The following is an 18,716-nucleotide window of genomic DNA, read 5'->3' on the forward strand; positions in this document are numbered from 1 at the left end:
GCTCAACCACTGCGCCACACTGGCCGGGCACACCTGTCTTCTTGAAATGCTTCAAACACACCAAAGACCTTTGGAGATACTGTTCCCTTTTCTCTCACTTTCTCCATGGCTGGCTCCTTCGTATCCTTTAAGCTTCAGCTTAAACATTCTTCCTTCAGAGGGCCTTGGCTGATCACTCTAGGTAAGCTTGGCTCATCCCACCCCATCTTGGCATTCTCTTCATTTTCTTTATACCACCTGCCAGTCAGGCATCTTTTTCTTCTGTGTCTTTATTATAAGTTCCTTGAGGGGACTATATCATGTCGATGATTGTATTCCCAGTGCCACTACACAGTAAATATTTGTTGACAGAATAAACAACGGAGTGATTTTTCTCTTTTCTTGACACATCCAAAACTTATCTTCCTATCTATCAAATCTAGGGCATGGCACACAATAGCTACTCAAAAATATGTCCTGACAAACCAGTTCTAATTAATGCTGCCTCCTACAGGAAACCTTCCCTGATCACTCTTCTGCTCCCACCCAACAATGACTTCTCTCCTTTAAGCTCGCATACACTTTATCTGTTCTCTTTGGTTGCCCTGAGCATTACATGCCTTATGTTGTAGGTCTCTATTTCTACATGTCGTTTTATCTCTTGGACCAAGAATACTTGAAAACAGGATCTCTCCCAATTATTTACATCCCTAATCCTGCATTAGGTATTACCTGGCATGGGTGTGCCATAAATGTTTTTTGAAAGAAATGAATCAGCCGATAATGGGTGGGAAAAGAAAGGAGAAATGTAAATGTCCAGTAGTTTCTTAGTCATTAAACAACTATTACATTGTGGAGTAGGCAGTCCCACTCTGCTTATCTCATGTAGGAGTTGTGTATTTCAAAGAAAGTGCTAATCAGGGTACCTCCCCTGTACTTTAGCATCTCAACAAGCAATGGGGGGGTTTCTCAGAACTTCTGGGACTTATTACTCCTCATGGAAATTGCAGAGCAAAATGCCAGCTCCATACTGTAGCAACCCAAGGAAGTTCATGGATTTGAGGGGAGAGGAAGCAAAGAAAGAAGGAAACCATTATTTGAGTGCTTGTGCTGGAGGCTTCAGTCTTCTTCCTACGAATTATTCCCCATAGTAATGCTGAATGTATATTATATATATAACAACTAGAGGCCTGGTGCACGAAATTTGTGAATGGGTAGGGTCCCTAGGCCTGGCTGGTGATCAGGGCCAATCTGTGGGACGACTGGTGGGGCGAATGGGGGGGAGGGAACACTGGCACCCACCTTGGGCAGCTCCTGCGTTGAGCATCTGCCCCCTGGTGGTCAGTGCACGTCATAGCGACCAGTCGTTCTGTCATTCAGTCCATTTGCATATTAGGCTTTCATTATATAGGATGTCTACTTTAGGGTGTTGTGTGGATAAGAAAGTGTTTTCAGGGCATCTTGCACATTGTGGACCCTCACTAAATGGAGACTAGTATTTCCTTTTGTCAGTGGGGAGACTGAGATTCAAACAAGTGCCTGTAATAACACTGCCAGGATTCAAGCCCTGATTGAGTTGAAGTCCTGAGCGCCTTCTCTAAACTTGTGAGCATATAGATGGTGCTCAGATAAACAAGTTATGTAGCTCTTTATAGCTTTCTGCTGGTAAAAGCATTTAGGTCCTTCTTAACATCATACCATGTTTATTATTTCGGTGTCCTATTGTTTTTCATGGCCATGAAATTACTTCAAATCTGTGTTCAAGAGCCTCATTTAAATTTAATTCCAAGTATTCTGTGAAAAGAAACAGGCCTCTAAGAAAAGAAGATATTTTCCTGGCACAAGTACTGGTTAACTGTTTACTAGTTAACAAGTAACTGGTAACAGGGGATGGGAAGGATGTTTTTCCTCTTCTCCCAAGGCATTGCTTTCCTTCTGATTGGAGAGCACGTGGGTGGGGGACTAAACACCTACAAATCTGCTCCTGATCTTGCTGGGTGAAGAAGAAGAGGAATTGGGGAGCCTAGAGGAGAGGACCCACAGAGGCAGCACTGAGCTCACAACTGACCAGGAGCACCAGAGGGGCAAAGGGACCCCTCGGATGAACTCTAGCCGTCCAAGGTGAGTGTCTACACCCCCTATGGCCTGGACAGAGAAGCCAGGGGCAAACGACTCCCAAGGTAGCTGGAAATCAGTTTTCCTGGAGTCAGAAAACAAACGCAGGGCAGGATTTCAGACGAGGAGGAGCAGCCACAAAGCTGGGCGTTCATTACTTCCTGAGTATTTCCTAGATTATTTACTAGGTGTTTACCCTACAGAGCAGGCACTATTCGTGTCCCCATTTTACAGAAGGGAAAACCAAAGTAACGAGAGGTGAAATAGCTTGTCCAAGGTCCCCCCAAGATTAACTGGGATTAACAGGCTCAGCTGGGATTGGTGAGAAAGGTACTAAATATATTTTGTGCTAATATTATTCTCAAAAAGGCAAACCTAGTTCAGGGCTTTCATGTTCGCCGTTTAACTATTTAAAACAAAAATAGGACACAAGATTTAGGGGTGCAGTCAATTTCAGATAAAGCACGGAGCACACCCGAAGAGTGTGCAAGATTTAGGGGTGCAATTTCAGATAAAGCACGGAGCACACCCGAAGAGTGTAGCGACACAGCTAAGGGACTTACTGCCATCTAGTGGCAGTCTAGGCTCATCACAGCGAGGCCGCCAAGATCACCAGGGCTCCTGGTGCAGGTGCTCGTGAAGATGGAATCTATCAGATAACACATGTATTCACTCCTGTTTGTGAAAGTTACTGCCAAATAGTGTGGCATAAGAAAACTTTGTTTTCTTGGTGCCCCCCAGCTTCCTTCCTCACCCCTGCTTCTTGGGACAGTTTGTGACTTCTTGGTTCCACACCCCAGGAAATGCTCCTTTTAGGACACACGTTACTGATGGTAATCTACTTATCTGTATCCCACAAGGTCTGTGAGCATCCTGACATGGGAGGGACTTGTCTTATTTGTCTATAATTATCCTGAGCTCCTCGCATACGGCCTGGCCCAGAGGAGGTATTCAGTAAATGTATGTTGAATGGATCGGAGTGAATGTTTGGACCCAAACTTATGATCATTCTGTCTGACTCAGACCAAGATTAAGCAGCAGTTTATTTAAATACTCTAAATAGTAAACATCTGAGAGGGCGGGTGGAGGGACGGAAGAGGCTTCCCGGGAAGCATCCAGGGCAGGGCCGGGGGTCTGGGCAGCCAGCCTGCTCACAGGGCAGTGGATGCCCGGAACTTCTGGGTCAAACAGAACACGGCAGCCGTGAGGGCCGTGCACTGACGGGCCAAGAGTTTCACACTCAGGTCGTGGTAGCCTCTCTCGCAGGTCAGCTTGGCGGCCTCCACAAACTGGTGGTAGGTGTACACCACGTCCCTGAGGTTCCCGGCTGCCTCCCTGTGCCGGGCGGAGCAGCGGCTGCAGTCCGTGAACTGGAAGCACAGGCCAGCCAGCTGGACCAGGTACTGGAAGGTGTCGCGCACGGCACCCTGCATCTCTTCGGGGGACTGGTCCATTCTGATCACATGCTGACAGCTGGACAGGAGCTTCTGGGAGCCCATGCAGAGGTGGCTCTGGCTTTCAGAAAAGTGCCAGGTGCACTTCTCTGGGGGGTGCTTGTCCCCATTCCCCCAGGAAGCTTCTAAAATGTCTTGTAATTCTAGCAAGCTCTCCGAGAGTCGGATGAAGCCCTCGGGAGTGCTGGCGGGGGCAGCTTTCAACCGCGTCAGAGCCCTGGAGCAGTACTCCGGCCAGATGTGGCTGTTCCTCAATAGGGGCTCGGCGCTGCAGCTGTGGGCCCGGGCCGGCCTCCAGGGCAGGGCCAGCCCGCTTCCTGCAGAGGGCGGTGAGGTGAGGGGGGCGGTGGGGGGTGCTTCCGAGTCCCTGTCTTCTTCCTCTGTCTCAGGCTGCAGGCCACGGAAGCAGGTGGCATAGGAGAGCTGGCAGCTGCACTGCTCCATTCCAATCCCGGGGGCCACTGTCTCATTCACCCCCGCAAACCCCAGAGATGTGGCCATCCTGAGACTGGCAGAAACTTTAGGATGGCTTTCTGGGGAAAAGCACAAGAAAGACTTCTCAGCTGGGAGGCAGATGCTAGGGGTTTTGTCTCTGCTTTCTGACAGCGAACATTGGGTTGAACCTTCTGAGTGGGGACATGGGAGTGGGTGTAGCGGAGAAGGCCTGGGAGTAAAACAGACCCGCTGAGGGGTGTCCCTAGGGCCCGTGTCTTCCCCTGTCACATGGTTAAGCAGCTCTGCTTTGCCCTCCTCCAGAGAGGAGGCTGATGGAATGGTCTGGTTCTCAGGCAGGAAATCCGGGCCTAAATCCAGCTCTGCCAATAGTTTTTGATCTGGGGCCTGGCAGGCATGGCTTGGGGTTTCTCTGCATTTCCCTTGGCGTTCGGCGGGGGAGTGTGCTGGGGTCGGGTCCATCCCTGTTACAGGAGTCTCCAAGGAGGGGAAGGCTTCTATCCCACCATCTGGAGCACCGACATCAGTCGTCTGCGGAACAGCACTTGACACATCACCCTCAGGGTCACCTGGGTCCTTGCCAGGTTCATCATGAAACAAGTTGGTGCCATTTTTGTTTGTAACTCCTCCATCACGGTCCAGAGATCGTTGTCCTTGTTGCTCTTCCTTTATTGGGAAAGGAGCTGCCTTCTCTCCTGAATTTATTCCACATTCACCACTTCCAGGCCTGTCTCCAAGAGGCAACGAAGGCTCGGTCTTTTGGGGGGCAGTCTCTTGCGTAGGATTTGTAAACAGGGATCCCAATCCTGCTTCCAACAGGACTCCTCCCAGCTCTAGTGTGTCTCCTGGAGAGACAGTAGGTGGCCCCGGGCTGATGGCCAGGCAGACGCTGCCTGTGTTCGGCTCAGCACTGGAGAGGGGGGAGGTGCTGCCCTCGAGCTCCATGGAGAGTTCTTCAGGGGCACTGCCATCCGAGTCTTGAAATGCAGATAAAGTTTGGGAAGACTCTGTCTGAGCAGTGTCTGGGCCAGATGAACCTGGGTTGGGACAGTTAGGGGTGCTTGCTGGGCAACTGGCAACAGTGGCAGGCACAGGGGCACCCCCAGAATTCTCTTTAGGACCGGGGTCAATCCGGAGGCGAATGGCGGAAATAGAAGACACTCGAGAGTCGATGACCGATTTGGTTTCCATGGTCTCCGGCTCCATCTCCATGACCCGGGAGGCTGGGTGTTTGCTCTTGGCCTCCCTCAGGGGAGCCAGCAGCCCCAGGGCCTTGGTCTCCAGGAGGCCGGGCTCACCTTGCACGTCCTGCAGAGAGGACACAGTTGGGGAGGGCGCACCAAGGGCCAGGTAGGGCTCCCTGTCGTAGTAGCACACGTTGTCCATGTTCTCCAGGGAGGCTGACGGCGCCAGGGGAAACGAGACCTGACAGGTGTAGTCGGTCTGTAGGAAAGACCTTCTTTTCCTCAGGGTCTTGGCATACTTTTTCACCCCTGCCCTTCTGCGTGCCTCTCTTCCGTACGGTCCAGTTCTCAGGCCGTCCTCGGGGCTGCAGGAGCTAGCCTCACTCTGTGTGCGTGTGGCACTGGGTTCTGCAGCAGAAATAGCTCCGGGCCCTGAGAATCAAGAAAAGAAAAAGTACATAAGAAGCAGGAAAACAAAGAGGCCCTCAGAGCTTGGGCTCAGGACTCAGGATTGCCTGAGTTCAAACCATGGCCGGGCTGCGTAACTTTGGGCAAGTTAAACCTTGGTCTCCTCAATTTCCTCCTCTGAAAGTTGGGGATAGTAACTGTGGCAGACAGTTTTTGATTCTTAGTTGCCCAAGATCCGTTTCATTGTCCTTCATTTGTCTTTTAGGGACTGACATCTCCCCTTCCCCCCAACAATGGTTACAGGTGCTGGAACTATCAATGAAGGCGCCCCGTCCCCATCAGCCAAGTGGTCAGATTTATGACCCAGGAAGTCAGCCATACCTTTCCTAGAACTTCAAGTTCAAACACCAATTTAAAAAATAAAAATAATAAAAGTAGAGGTCATTCTTTATAGTCACATTTTCCTGACAATACGACAAGGAATCCTGCTACCCAGTCTCCTGGTCTGGTTGCTGCCTGTGTCGGAAGCAGGTCTTCACCTTTGCTAGCAATTTTCTAAGCTTTCTTACATCCTTTCCCACTTTTCCTTTGTGCTGTGTTAACCCAAGTCAGTCAGCACCAAGGGAACAAGCAGCACGGCCACGCAGGTTAAATGAATGAGTGCGTCTCCGGCACCCGGCACAAGGCCTGTGCCTAACCTGTTCATCGGAGGGAGCTGCTATGTGGTTGTTCCTGTCACTACGTCTGTGAGGTTCTGAGGAGCCCGCTTTTGACCAAGTGGCGTGACTCTCAGACGTGGGGAGGGGTCGTGTGCGTGCGGGATGGATCTCCCTGAGCCGAGAGGCACCCTGTGAAGAAGCCTTGGGAGTCAGCCAGAGGATGGGGTCCAGGCCGGCACTTGAGACTCAGAGGGCTCTCACACTCAGACCGTTGATCCCAACGGGCTGCCCCTTATTAAACACCTGATGGGAGGCTGCTTCTCAGACCTCTTACGTCAGAATCTCTGAGGCTGGGACCCAGGAATCGACAGGCTTGAATCGAGGTCCCCTCGGGTGATTTTGAGGCCCAGTCACATTTTGGAACTGCTGCCTAGGCCACCTACCGCCACCGACCAACACTGTTTCTGAGGCCCGAGAAGGGAGAGGCTCCCTCAGTGAGTTGGGCGAGGAGTCCCAGTTCTGGGTGGTCTCCCCAGGCCCACACTGGCTCTCTATCCAATAGGGAATGTCCAGTATGGTCCTATGTCCTGGGCTAGAGGAAGGCCTGGACTGATGGCCTGTCTTGCCCCCATCGTGCCCCCAGCACAATGCCCAGCCCAACAGGGCAAGGCTGGGGCATGGACGCAGTTGGAGGGCAGTGCACAAGCTGGCCATGGTCTCTCCTTTCCCCAGGGGCACAGTCAATGAACTCAGCGTAGATGGTGGAGAGCTCATCCATTTACTCAGCAACAACTGCCAGGTGCTATGTGCTGGGACACAGTGTAGTGAGGGAGAGAAGCATCAGCACCAGATCACTGCCAGGCGCTATGTGCTGGGACACAGGAGAGTGAGTTTCCAGTGTAGTGAGGGAGAGAAGCATCAGCACCAGATCACACAAATAAACACATAATTACAGGCAGTGCTAAGTGCCAGGCAGGAAGCACCCAGATGCTGCAGGAAGGTGTGACAGGCCTGGGGAGACCCGTCCTACTCTTGGTGGTCTGGTTAAAGTTTCTAGAAAAAGTGAATTTTTAGAGGTGGTGGTGGTGGTGGGGCTGCTGACAGATGAATGGGCATCAGCAACCAAAGATCAGGGTGAGGAGCAGCATGCGCAAAGGCCAGGGGTGGGAAAGAGCCTGGCCCTTTTATTTTATTTTTTAAAATATATTTTTATTGATTTCAGAGAGGAAGGAAGAGGAAGAGAGATAGAAACATCCATGATGAGAGAGAATCATGGATCGGCTGCCTCCTGCAAGTCCCCCTACTGGGGATCAAGCCCACAACCTGGGCATGTGCCCTTGACTGGAATCAAACCTGGGACCTTTCAGTTTGCAGGCCAAACCGGCCAGGGCGAGCCTGGCCCTTTTAAAGAATGGCCAGGAGGTCTGTGTGGCAGGAAGCAGGGAGCGGGCTCAGGAGCAGAGAGGCAGACAGAGGCCGTGTCACACAGGGCCTCAACCTAAGGAGCTGGCCTTTCTCCACGAGCAAAGGGCAACCACTGCAGGCAGGGAGCACCTGGAAAGGGCGGGAGCAGAACTGCAAGGGCAGTGGCGTCCCCAGCTCCCAGTGGGTCACCTTCAATATCTGTGTGTGTAAATGGCCTGGAAGGCTCTCGGGTCAGCTGGGAAGTCACTTGTATGGAAGGACTCGCCCACTGTACAGGGCGGAAGGCAAGAGGAACCTGAGAGAAACAGGCCAACAGGCCCCCCCTGCCTTTCTACGTCAGGGTCCCTTAAGGGGCCACCATAGCCTGTCAGGTGGATTCTTTTTGAATGTAGCTTCAGGGTCGGTAATGACACATCTGCTACCTTCTGCTGGGCACCCCTGTCAAACCCGTTGCTTTCTATGTAAATTCTGTCTATCTCACCAGTCTCAGCACTCTCCCACCTCTTCTGGGAAGCCTTCCCGGATTCCCACTGTGAATGCCTCTCATCCTTGCCCATCGCTGCTTGCCCACAGTTCTCTGAACCTTCCTTGTAGCTCTGACTTGAAGTCATGATTTCTTTTAAAAAATATATTTTTATTGATTTCGAGAGGAATGGAGAGGGAGAGAGAGATAGAAACATCAATGACGAGAGAGAATCATTGATTGGCTGCCTCTTGCACACCCCCTACTGGCGACTGAGCCCACAAACCAGGCATTTGCCCTGACTGGGAATTGAACTGTGACCTCCTTGTTCATAGGTCGACCCGACCCTCAACCACTGAGCCACACCAGCCGGGCGAAGTCATGATAATTGTAATTTAGTCCACGGACCCCAGGGCCATCGTAGTATTCCTCATCCGAGCTGCCCTCCTTGCAGGCAGGGCCCAGGGCCTCCAGCGTGGAGCAGGGCTGGGCCTCAGACCAGCCCTGCTGGCCCCAGGCTGGCGGGCCCCCACCCTGCCGGGAAGCTGTGCTGTCTGAGCTGTCACTCAGGTGCCTGGCCGGGGAGACACTGGAGCACAGGCTGTAGTAGTCAGTCTGGCTGCCCTCGTACAGCCCGGGGTCCAGCCTGGCTGCACTGGGGTCTGGAGCCCAGCCGAAGGTCCCAGGAGCGGGGCTCTCAGAGAGCTCCGTCTTCTGGGGCTGAGGGCTGGCTCGCTGGGCCAGGTCCAGGAGACAGAGGAAGCCGCTGGTCTCTATCCTGCTCCTCTCCTCCTGGCTGTCAGATTCGCCTCTCTCCGGGAAGCCAAAGTGGAAGAAGCCGGACCTGCTGGAGGAGCAGGCGTCCAAGTCATCCTCCTCCAGGGCATCCATGGACTCGCTCGAGCCGCTGGTCCTGCAGCCTCGGCTCTCGGTGTTGGCCGAGTCGGACGCCTCGGACTCGGCACTGTCGGTCACGTTGCTGGCCCCACAGGTGCTCGGGCCTCTCCCGGCCACCTCAGGCGTGGGGCTGTCCCTGGGGGGCTGCTCCTCTTTTGCGGGCGATCTGCAGGGGCCCGGCCTTGGCAGGTGTTGGTCAGAGAGGGGCTCCAGCACGCAGTCCACTTCGGAGGACTCCTCTGAGTCACTGCACGCCCTGGACTCGTAGCCTGCAACACAGGGGATGCGGAGGGTCACAAAACAGCCCCTGGGGACTGGCAGATGCCCCCGCCTCCCAGCCACTGCTGCTGGCCCTCCAGTTTCCAGATTAGAAAGCTGAGGTCCAGGCGGGTGACTGGCCCAGATCACGCTATAGTGACTGGCACAAGTGTCCATGGGACACACAACATCAGGCCTCCTTTCCCACATCCATGGGAACCCCCTGAAAGAGACAGGACTACCTCCACCCCCTCTTCCAAGGAGAGCTATCTGTTCCCAGACACTTGGGGGCTGTTTCTTTGATTGGATTTCACTTGGCTTGGGCAGTATTGCACAGGTTTCCTCCCCAAATCTCAGCTCTGTCCTGTCTGGGATCAAAGTCAGATGGGAATCATATTTAAAATCCAAAACAGATCCTTGACCTTACCCCTGATGTACTGGGTCAAACCGTTAGGGAGCGGGGCCTGGAATCTGTGTTTCAACGCCTCCGTGGGAGATTCTGAGGCTGCTCGGCTGGCACCATTCTGAAGCCTGGTCTTGGGGACCCCCTGGTGCTACAGGCTTTCAGGAGAGTGACAACCCATCCAGCTGCTGGTACTCAGGACGGCTCCATGGAGTGAGAGTGGAGAGTACTGAACCAGGTCCCCAGTCTCTCTACCATAAGCCTGCAGGGTGATCTTTCCAAAAACTTCCTTCTGATCAACATCACACTCTACTTAAACCCTCTGATGGCTTCCCCTGCCTACAGGGAAAGGCCTAAGCTCCCCCACAAGAGCGACGGCCTCCCAAGATGGCCCTGACCCCTCCTTAGCAGCCTGGCCGCCCCCTGCAGCTTTCCCATGCTCCAGCCACTACAGACAGCTTCTCACAGCTCATGACCTTGCCCTCTGTGTCATGCCTCCATGCTGCCCCCCCTGCTTCAAATGATCTCTCCTCTCTCCTTTGTCTGGCCTACGCCAGCATGTTCTTCGAGATCTATTTCAAATACTGCCCCCCTCCCCGCCAGCATCTTCTCTGGCTCTGCCACCTGGCCTGGTAGAAGCAGGCCCTACGCCATCTGACCTCCACGACTTCACTGTTCCCACTCTGCTGTGTCTCCCTAAGGCATCACCCCTTGTTTCTCAATTGTGTTAAAGGCAAAGTTCACAAATACCCAAAACTCATCACTGCCTGATCATTTTACTTTATCTTACTATCATATAAGCTCTTGAGATTATTTATGTTTTATCCACATGGAGGAAGGACTACATAATGATATGCTATTGAGCATCTCTCCCCATCTCCACACAGTGACATCAAGTTGGTAGCTTGAAATTAGCCATGGTGGGAGTGTCTGTACAATGAAAATAGACAACTGGGGGGGGGGGGGGAAAAGGGGGGGGGGGGGGGGAGAGAGAGAGAGAGAGAGAGAGAGAGGAAGAGAGAGAGAGAGAAACATTGACTTTTCTCACTTATTTATTCATTCATTGGTTGATTCTTTTTTTTAAAATATATTTTATTGATTTTTTTACAGAGAGGAAGGGAGAGGGATAGAGAGTTAGAAACACCCATGAGAGAGAAACATCGATCAGCTGCCTCCTACACACTCCCTACTGGGAATGTGCCCACAACCAAGGTACATGCCCTTGACTAGAATCAAACCTGGGACCCTTTAGTCTGCAGGCTGACGCTCTATCCACTGAGCCAAACTGGTCAGGGCTCATTGGTTGATTCTTGTATGTGCCTTGACTGGGGATCGAACCCACAACCTGGTGAATCAGGATGACACTCTAATCAACTGAGCTACCCAGCCATGGCTGGCCATCTGAACTTCCTGAACAAATGACTGACAGCACTTTCTGATGGCAAATAAAGACCTGATACAATGGATCTTAGAGATGGTTTTAGGAAATTCTATGGGGACTCAGAGGCCTTTTATATTTTTAGGGACTCTCAGGTACAAAGAAAGCTTCTCTATTTAGGACTTTGGAAAGATCAACTGTTGCCCAAGCTGGTTTGGCTCAGTGGATAGAGCATCAGCCTGCGGACTGAAGGGTCCTGGGTTTGATTCCGGTCAAGGGCACATGCCAGGGTTGTGGGCTTGATCCCCAGTAGGGGGCGTACAGGAGGCAGCTGATCAATGATTCTCTCTCATCATTGATGTTTCTATCTTTCTCTTCATCTCCCTTCCTCTCTGAAATCAATAATTTTTTTTAAAAGAAAGATCAACTGTTTACAAAGAAATAAATGGAGAAATAGCTCACATCGACTTGAGTAGAAGTGTCGGCTCAACTCAATTCTCCACCTTGCTTTAGGCTGCCCTTACCCACAGGGCAGTGAAACGGGCCCGTCCTCACCGGGGCAAGCCTCAGTGCCTCACCTTCTTCAGCAGACACTCGGTGCACCTGCTGTTTGTTCCCCGGCCAGAGGAAGATGGAGGTAACCGGGTCGACAAACAGCCTGTAGTACCCAGCGACCAGGCAGGCCAGGTCTTTTGCACTGTTGGATTCCAGCAGCAACGTCAGAACCTTCGAAGGCAAAGAGAGCTCTTAAGCCTGTGAAGGGCGAAGGGACAGCCTGAAGCCTGACAAGAAGACCCTATGGGGCTGATGAGAAATTCCAAGCAAACCCAGCCCTGGTCCCCAGGCAGGCTTCACATCCTGTATTCTCACCTTTAAGACTTGAAATGAGCAAATGCCTGTGTGGGTTCCTCCCATCGAAACTCCACAATATCTCCTGCCTCTCCATCTCTGACCCCTATCCTCGCCTCCCATCCAAACCACCCACCTCACTCTGCTCATTCATGTAATGGGGCCCCTTCAAGACCTGACCTAGAAAAGGAAAAGAAGCAAAAGCAAACAGAGGAGAGAGAGGGTGGTAAGAATCAAGCGTCATCTCTGATCACGTTGACATGAAAGCAAAGAAAGGCAGGACAAATGCAGGACCTCCCCCGGAGGCTCAGGAAGTTCACTACATCATTTACCCATTTTAATTGCTGCCACTCAAAACTCTTGGACAGCCTTCCTGGTCCCATCTGGTGTTCCCATCTAAGTTTCTGAACCCATCAGGAAAGCACAAGGTCAGGCTCAGTTTATACGAAGAAACCTTTCAGGACCTGCCCGGGAAAATGCACCGTGGTTACCACTTTCCCTTTGATGGGACAGAACGGACAAGTCATCCTCTTAAGCAAATACTGGACTTTAGACTGTAAATATCCACACGCATACAAACTACCCTAAATTAAGTTAGCCCCCAACTCCAGGAGCTGGATGCAGAACCTCTCCCCTGTGTGTTACCTTGATGTCCTGCAGGTACACTTTGACCACGCTCACTTTCTCAGACTCTTCTGTCAGCTCCACACGGCTGATGTTTGCAAACTCGGCCAACGTGGACATGATGTTGAGTTTGCTATTGATAATTTGGCTAATCCCATACTTGGCTCCCACTAGAAGGGCAACATAGGATTCTCTATCCTGTAACTGCAGAAGGGCAGAGGAGGAATTAGTTCCCACTCGCAGCTAGTAAAATACACTGCACATGTAAGACAAGATACCTCTCTCTGCAAACTCCGGATTCTTATTTCAGGTCCCCACCGCCACTCCCTGGACTACCAAGTTAGGCAACAGCCTAAACTGGGCCCCAATGACAGATAAATTAAGTATAAATGATCTCTTCAAGACCCTTCACAATAGAGAGCCAAACCAGGCTATTACCTGTTCCGTCGACGCAACCTGTATTTTCTTTTCTTTTTTTTTTTTTTAACTTTTCATTGATTAAGGTATTACAAATGTGTCTTTATCCCCCCATTGTCCCCTCATCCCCCCAGTCTTGCCCTCACCCTCACCCCCTGTTGTCTGCGTCCATCGCTTATGCTTATATGCATGCATACAATTCCTTTGGTTGATCTCTCCCCCTTACCCCCACCCTCCCCTACCTTCCCTCTGAGGTTTGAGCATCTGACCGATGCTTCTCTGTCTCTGAATATGTTTTTGTTCATCGGTTTATGTTGTTCATTATAGTCCACAAATGAGTGAGTTCATGTGATATTTATCTTTCTCTGTATTTTCATACCTATGTGCCTATTTCATTCCTCTTGGAATCCCTTTCCTGCCATCATTACCTACAGAAATCCTGACCTTTCTTGAAAAGCTTCCATCAAAACTTACTGCAAACATCTATAGAAACTATCTGCCTGATCTCTGGCTCCTCAAACCAGACTAGTCCTTTTCCTCTGTGCTGTTCCCACACTACTTCCTGTCTACGTCTCCCATAACACTGAGCTGTGACTTCTTATTGTAATTATTTGTACTCAAGTCTCAGATTCCCTGCCAAGTTCCCTGACGACAGACTGTGTTTATCTACAGTGTAACCCCAGTGGCCAGCAAGCACCCTGAGCCAGCTCAATGTCGTTTCTTTTCCCATTACCAATTATTTCCTTAGATAGTAACGGTAAAGGGGGGCTGGGGACAGCTGGGAGAGGGCAGGGTTGGCCCTTGGGAAAAGTGGGAAGCTTTTCTTGTACCTTCAAGCCTTCCTTTCTGTGCTCTGGTCTCTCTTCAATCTTTGGGTCATCTACTCGTATAAGACGCCATCTATTTTTCCCTCCCCGTAACTATCTGACTCAAGCATGTCAAACTCAAAGGCTAACATGGGCCAAATAAACGAGGCATGCGGCCTACGGGCCTCGAGTTTGACATACTTGATCTGATTGCTCTATCTTGCTCTCAAAACATGGATTCTCTTTTTCTATCTATATTGTTAAGTCGGCAATCTGATTAAATGGACCCATCACTGTAAATGACTGAGAGACATACTAAATCCACTAAAAGAAGATTTGTTAATTTTTTTTTTTTTTTTAAATCTCTCATTGGTAAATTGCCTGGCTTTGTGCTGGAGAGTTCTGGGGCTGACTGAGTGGTGGGGAGAGTTCCCTTAGGCCACAGCCCCATTACTGACGGCTGAAAAGCACACAGCTCTGGGCCTCGGCTCCAAGAAGGAAGCAGGGGGAGGGCCGGGTAACAGAGCAGAAGGCTCCTTTGCTTCTCTTTTCTCTCCTCAGTTCTTCCCTTTTTCTAATAATCCGGGCCCCAGCCTGGCAGTCAGTCTAACATTCTTATCTTTCCTGTATGGTTTCCACTTTTCCCTCTCCACCTTCATATTCCCAAAGCTCCAGAGTAAATAGCTTACAGTACCCTTCCCTCCAAATGCCTTTCCTCTCTATGGAAATCTGGCCAAATCCAACCTTCTTGCCTTTCCTTACCCCCTGCCCCTGCCATTCTTGACCTGAAGCTGGCAGTGCCACCCTCTGTCTTCACACCCCACAGCCATCGCCCTGTGTGTTTCTCGTGGCTCTGCTTTGTCTGGTTGCTACTTTGTTCGATCATCGGAAGGTGGAAATCACGTCAGCTCTGCCTCCCCCAGCACCTACCATAGGGCTAGCACCAAGCAAGGGCACAAGAAACACTTCCCAATATTTACTTCCCCAAACAAATTCTAGTCCTTGACAGAGTTCTCAAAAATGTTAGGCCACAGGATTCACCGATCTTCACAGGACTTCTAAGGTCCCTCACAAGCGTGGGATTCCACGGTTCTCTAACACGTACCATTAAAGTAGCATTAAAGATTTTCCCGCCGTATGTCTTCTCTGTCTCTGAATATGTTTTTGTTCATCGGTTTATGTTGTTCATTATAGTCCACAAATGAGTGAGTTCATGTGATATTTATCTTTCTCTGTATTTTCATACCTATGTGCCTATTTCATTCCTCTTGGAATCCCTTTCCTGCCATCATTACCTACAGAAATCCTGACCTTTCTTGAAAAGCTTCCATCAAAACTTACTGCAAACATCTATAGAAACTATCTGCCTGATCTCTGGCTCCTCAAACCAGACTAGTCCTTTTCCTCTGTGCTGTTCCCACACTACTTCCTGTCTACGTCTCCCATAACACTGAGCTGTGACTTCTTATTGTAATTATTTGTACTCAAGTCTCAGATTCCCTGCCAAGTTCCCTGACGACAGACTGTGTTTATCTACAGTGTAACCCCAGTGGCCAGCAAGCACCCTGAGCCAGCTCAATGTCGTTTCTTTTCCCATTACCAATTATTTCCTTAGATAGTAACGGTAAAGGGGGGCTGGGGACAGCTGGGAGAGGGCAGGGTTGGCCCTTGGGAAAAGTGGGAAGCTTTTCTTGTACCTTCAAGCCTTCCTTTCTGTGCTCTGGTCTCTCTTCAATCTTTGGGTCATCTACTCGTATAAGACGCCATCTATTTTTCCCTCCCCGTAACTATCTGACTCAAGCATGTCAAACTCAAAGGCTAACATGGGCCAAATAAACGAGGCATGCGGCCTACGGGCCTCGAGTTTGACATACTTGATCTGATTGCTCTATCTTGCTCTCAAAACATGGATTCTCTTTTTCTATCTATATTGTTAAGTCGGCAATCTGATTAAATGGACCCATCACTGTAAATGACTGAGAGACATACTAAATCCACTAAAAGAAGATTTGTTAATTTTTTTTTTTTTTTTAAATCTCTCATTGGTAAATTGCCTGGCTTTGTGCTGGAGAGTTCTGGGGCTGACTGAGTGGTGGGGAGAGTTCCCTTAGGCCACAGCCCCATTACTGACGGCTGAAAAGCACACAGCTCTGGGCCTCGGCTCCAAGAAGGAAGCAGGGGGAGGGCCGGGTAACAGAGCAGAAGGCTCCTTTGCTTCTCTTTTCTCTCCTCAGTTCTTCCCTTTTTCTAATAATCCGGGCCCCAGCCTGGCAGTCAGTCTAACATTCTTATCTTTCCTGTATGGTTTCCACTTTTCCCTCTCCACCTTCATATTCCCAAAGCTCCAGAGTAAATAGCTTACAGTACCCTTCCCTCCAAATGCCTTTCCTCTCTATGGAAATCTGGCCAAATCCAACCTTCTTGCCTTTCCTTACCCCCTGCCCCTGCCATTCTTGACCTGAAGCTGGCAGTGCCACCCTCTGTCTTCACACCCCACAGCCATCGCCCTGTGTGTTTCTCGTGGCTCTGCTTTGTCTGGTTGCTACTTTGTTCGATCATCGGAAGGTGGAAATCACGTCAGCTCTGCCTCCCCCAGCACCTACCATAGGGCTAGCACCAAGCAAGGGCACAAGAAACACTCCCCAATATTTACTTCCCCAAACAAATTCTAGTCCTTGACAGAGTTCTCAAAAATGTTAGGCCACAGGATTCACCGATCTTCACAGGACTTCTAAGGTCCCTCACAAGCGTGGGATTCCACGGTTCTCTAACACGTACCATTAAAGTAGCATTAAAGATTTTCCCGCCGTATGTCTTGAGTTCCCCAAGGATCTGTAGATAATTTAAACGTAGCTGGGCAGCAGAAATAAGTTGCTTAAATAGAAGAAAAAAAAGGCGTAAGTTAGAGTTATTCACTTGCTACAATCAAGGCAATGTTGCAGATGCAGCCCCCAGCCAGCTGGGTGGGTCGGCCGGGGCCAGGGCTCCATTACCTTCTGTCGGGGTTCCAGCAGATTCTGGTTCCTCTTCATGTGGAAGCTTATGGCTTTCTTGATGTCTTTGCCTTTCATGTTTCGGAGTAACGTTGGAGAAATGAAGTTCTCTATGCCCCAGTCTTTCCTGCCATGAGACATGGGAGACGAGGAGGCTCATTTTTACAGTGTACTTGGTGGCTCTGCTGAAGAGCATAATTACATTTGACTCAGTACTTAGCGTTCTCAGGATACTGCAGCTGAGCCTCTTTCTCAACAGAAGATACATACACATGCACATTTATGTATGTATAAATACATAGAAATATATAGAAATATCTTATGTATTTCTAAATTGTATATTAATATATACTTACTAGAGGCCTGGTGCACGAAATTCGTACATGGGTAAGGTCCCTAGGCCTGATGGGTGGTCAGGGTCGATCTGTGGGGCGACCGGTGGGGCGATCGGGGGACCCCCACTGGCACCTGCCTTGGTCAACTTGACGCCGCCCCCTCGCTGGCCCTGCCCCCACCTCCCTCCCCCCCCAACTGCTGCTAGTTGGTTGCCTCCCTCTGCAGGGCAACCGGTGGGGCAATCGGGGGCCCTGCGGGCACCTGCCTTGGCTGGCCTGGGGCTTTCGGGCTGAGGGCGCTCCTGCATTGAGCGCCTGCCCCCTGGTGGTCAGTGTGCATCATAGCGACTGGTTGTTCCACCGGTCATTCTGCAGTTTGGCCGATTTACATATTAGGCTCTTATTATATAGGGTATTTTATGTAAGTACATAATATATAAGTTTATAAATATATTTATATATATTTCTTACCCCTCACCCCAACACATACACAAAAGCCCCAGCTACTCAGGAAAACCCCACTGATCTTTCTGGGAGATTATTACTCTTGGTGCAATGTAATATTTTGTTAATTAGAGCAGGAGACCTTGATCTTTTTTTTTTTTTTAAAGCTCTTCAGATTGTAGTTTAATTTTATTTATCATAGTATTTTTAAAATATATTTTATTGCTTTTTTACAGAGAGGAAGGGAGAGGGATAGAGAGTTAGAAACATCTTTGAGAGAGAAACATCGATCAGCTGCCTCCTGCACACTCCCTACTGGGGATGTGCCCGCAACCAAGGTACATGCCTTTGACCAGAATCGAACCTGGGACCCTTCAGTCCGCAGGCCGATGCTCTATCCACTGAGCCAAATCGGTTAGGGCAACCTTGATCTTTTTTCACTACAATGTACTAGTACGTGACAAATAATGACCCAGCATGTATAACACACTCTCAGGGGCAGCACGTAGCACCTGTGAGTCCCTGAGGTTGTGCTTCAGAATGGTGCTACCCTAACAGCCTCAAAAGCCTCCAACAAACTTGTTAAAATACAGATTCTCAGGCCCCGCTCTCTAGAGATTTGACCCAGTACATCAGGGACAGAGCCCTAGATCTGTTTCAATTTTTAAATTTGACTCTGATGCCGGATAGGACAAAAGAGCTGAGATTTGGTGAGGGGGTTAGCAAACCTGGGTGATACTGCCAAGAGCAAATTTTCAGCTAAGAATTAGGTGGTGTTGGAATCCCAGGATCTGAAACTTCCTTAGTCGGAATATAATGCAACATAATTGGTTCACACATTAATTTTCAAGGCATTCCTGCCCTTATCGGAGCTTTTCATTGAAGTTATCAAAAGACTGCCCTATGCATTCTCCCAGGAACCGGGAGCTTACAAAGGGATCCTGTGTCACTCTATCTGGACTTGGCATCTGCCCCAGAGGGAGCAGCCAGAGTCTGACATCTGGGGGAGCCCGGCTGGGTGGGAGAGGGTGGAGAGGAAATGGATAGAAAGACAAGGGACAGAAGGCTAGGTAGGTGAGTATCAGCTTTCTGTGGAATGTGGCCATTCTGGCCAGGGGCCAGCCGGATTACCCACACAGCACAGCACAGCACAGCAGCTGCTGAGGGGTCAG

At 50.2% G+C, this 18,716-nt stretch overlaps 1 protein-coding gene across 1 annotated transcript in view; it reads right to left on the reverse strand.

Annotated features, from left to right (window-relative positions):
- Window positions 1–3,119: 3,119 nt before the first annotated feature.
- The window catches only part of FRMPD1 (FERM and PDZ domain containing 1), a 40,804-nt gene continuing 25,207 nt past the window's right edge, over window positions 3,120–18,716 (reverse strand). Inside the window, exons 10-16 of the mRNA XM_014531523.1 lie at window positions 16,766–16,892; window positions 16,551–16,646; window positions 12,571–12,753; window positions 11,655–11,802; window positions 8,545–9,306; window positions 7,331–7,349; window positions 3,120–5,622 (exon numbers count right to left, since the gene is read on the reverse strand). Of these exons, the coding sequence (XP_014387009.1) occupies window positions 3,246–5,622; window positions 7,331–7,349; window positions 8,545–9,306; window positions 11,655–11,802; window positions 12,571–12,753; window positions 16,551–16,646; window positions 16,766–16,892 (3,712 nt within the window). The 3' untranslated portion in view covers window positions 3,120–3,245. The remainder of the gene's footprint in view (window positions 5,623–7,330; window positions 7,350–8,544; window positions 9,307–11,654; window positions 11,803–12,570; window positions 12,754–16,550; window positions 16,647–16,765; window positions 16,893–18,716) is intronic.

This window comes from Myotis brandtii, unplaced genomic scaffold (genome assembly GCF_000412655.1).
Source record: "Myotis brandtii unplaced genomic scaffold, ASM41265v1 scaffold806, whole genome shotgun sequence".
Lineage (NCBI taxonomy): Eukaryota > Metazoa > Chordata > Mammalia > Chiroptera > Vespertilionidae > Myotis > Myotis brandtii.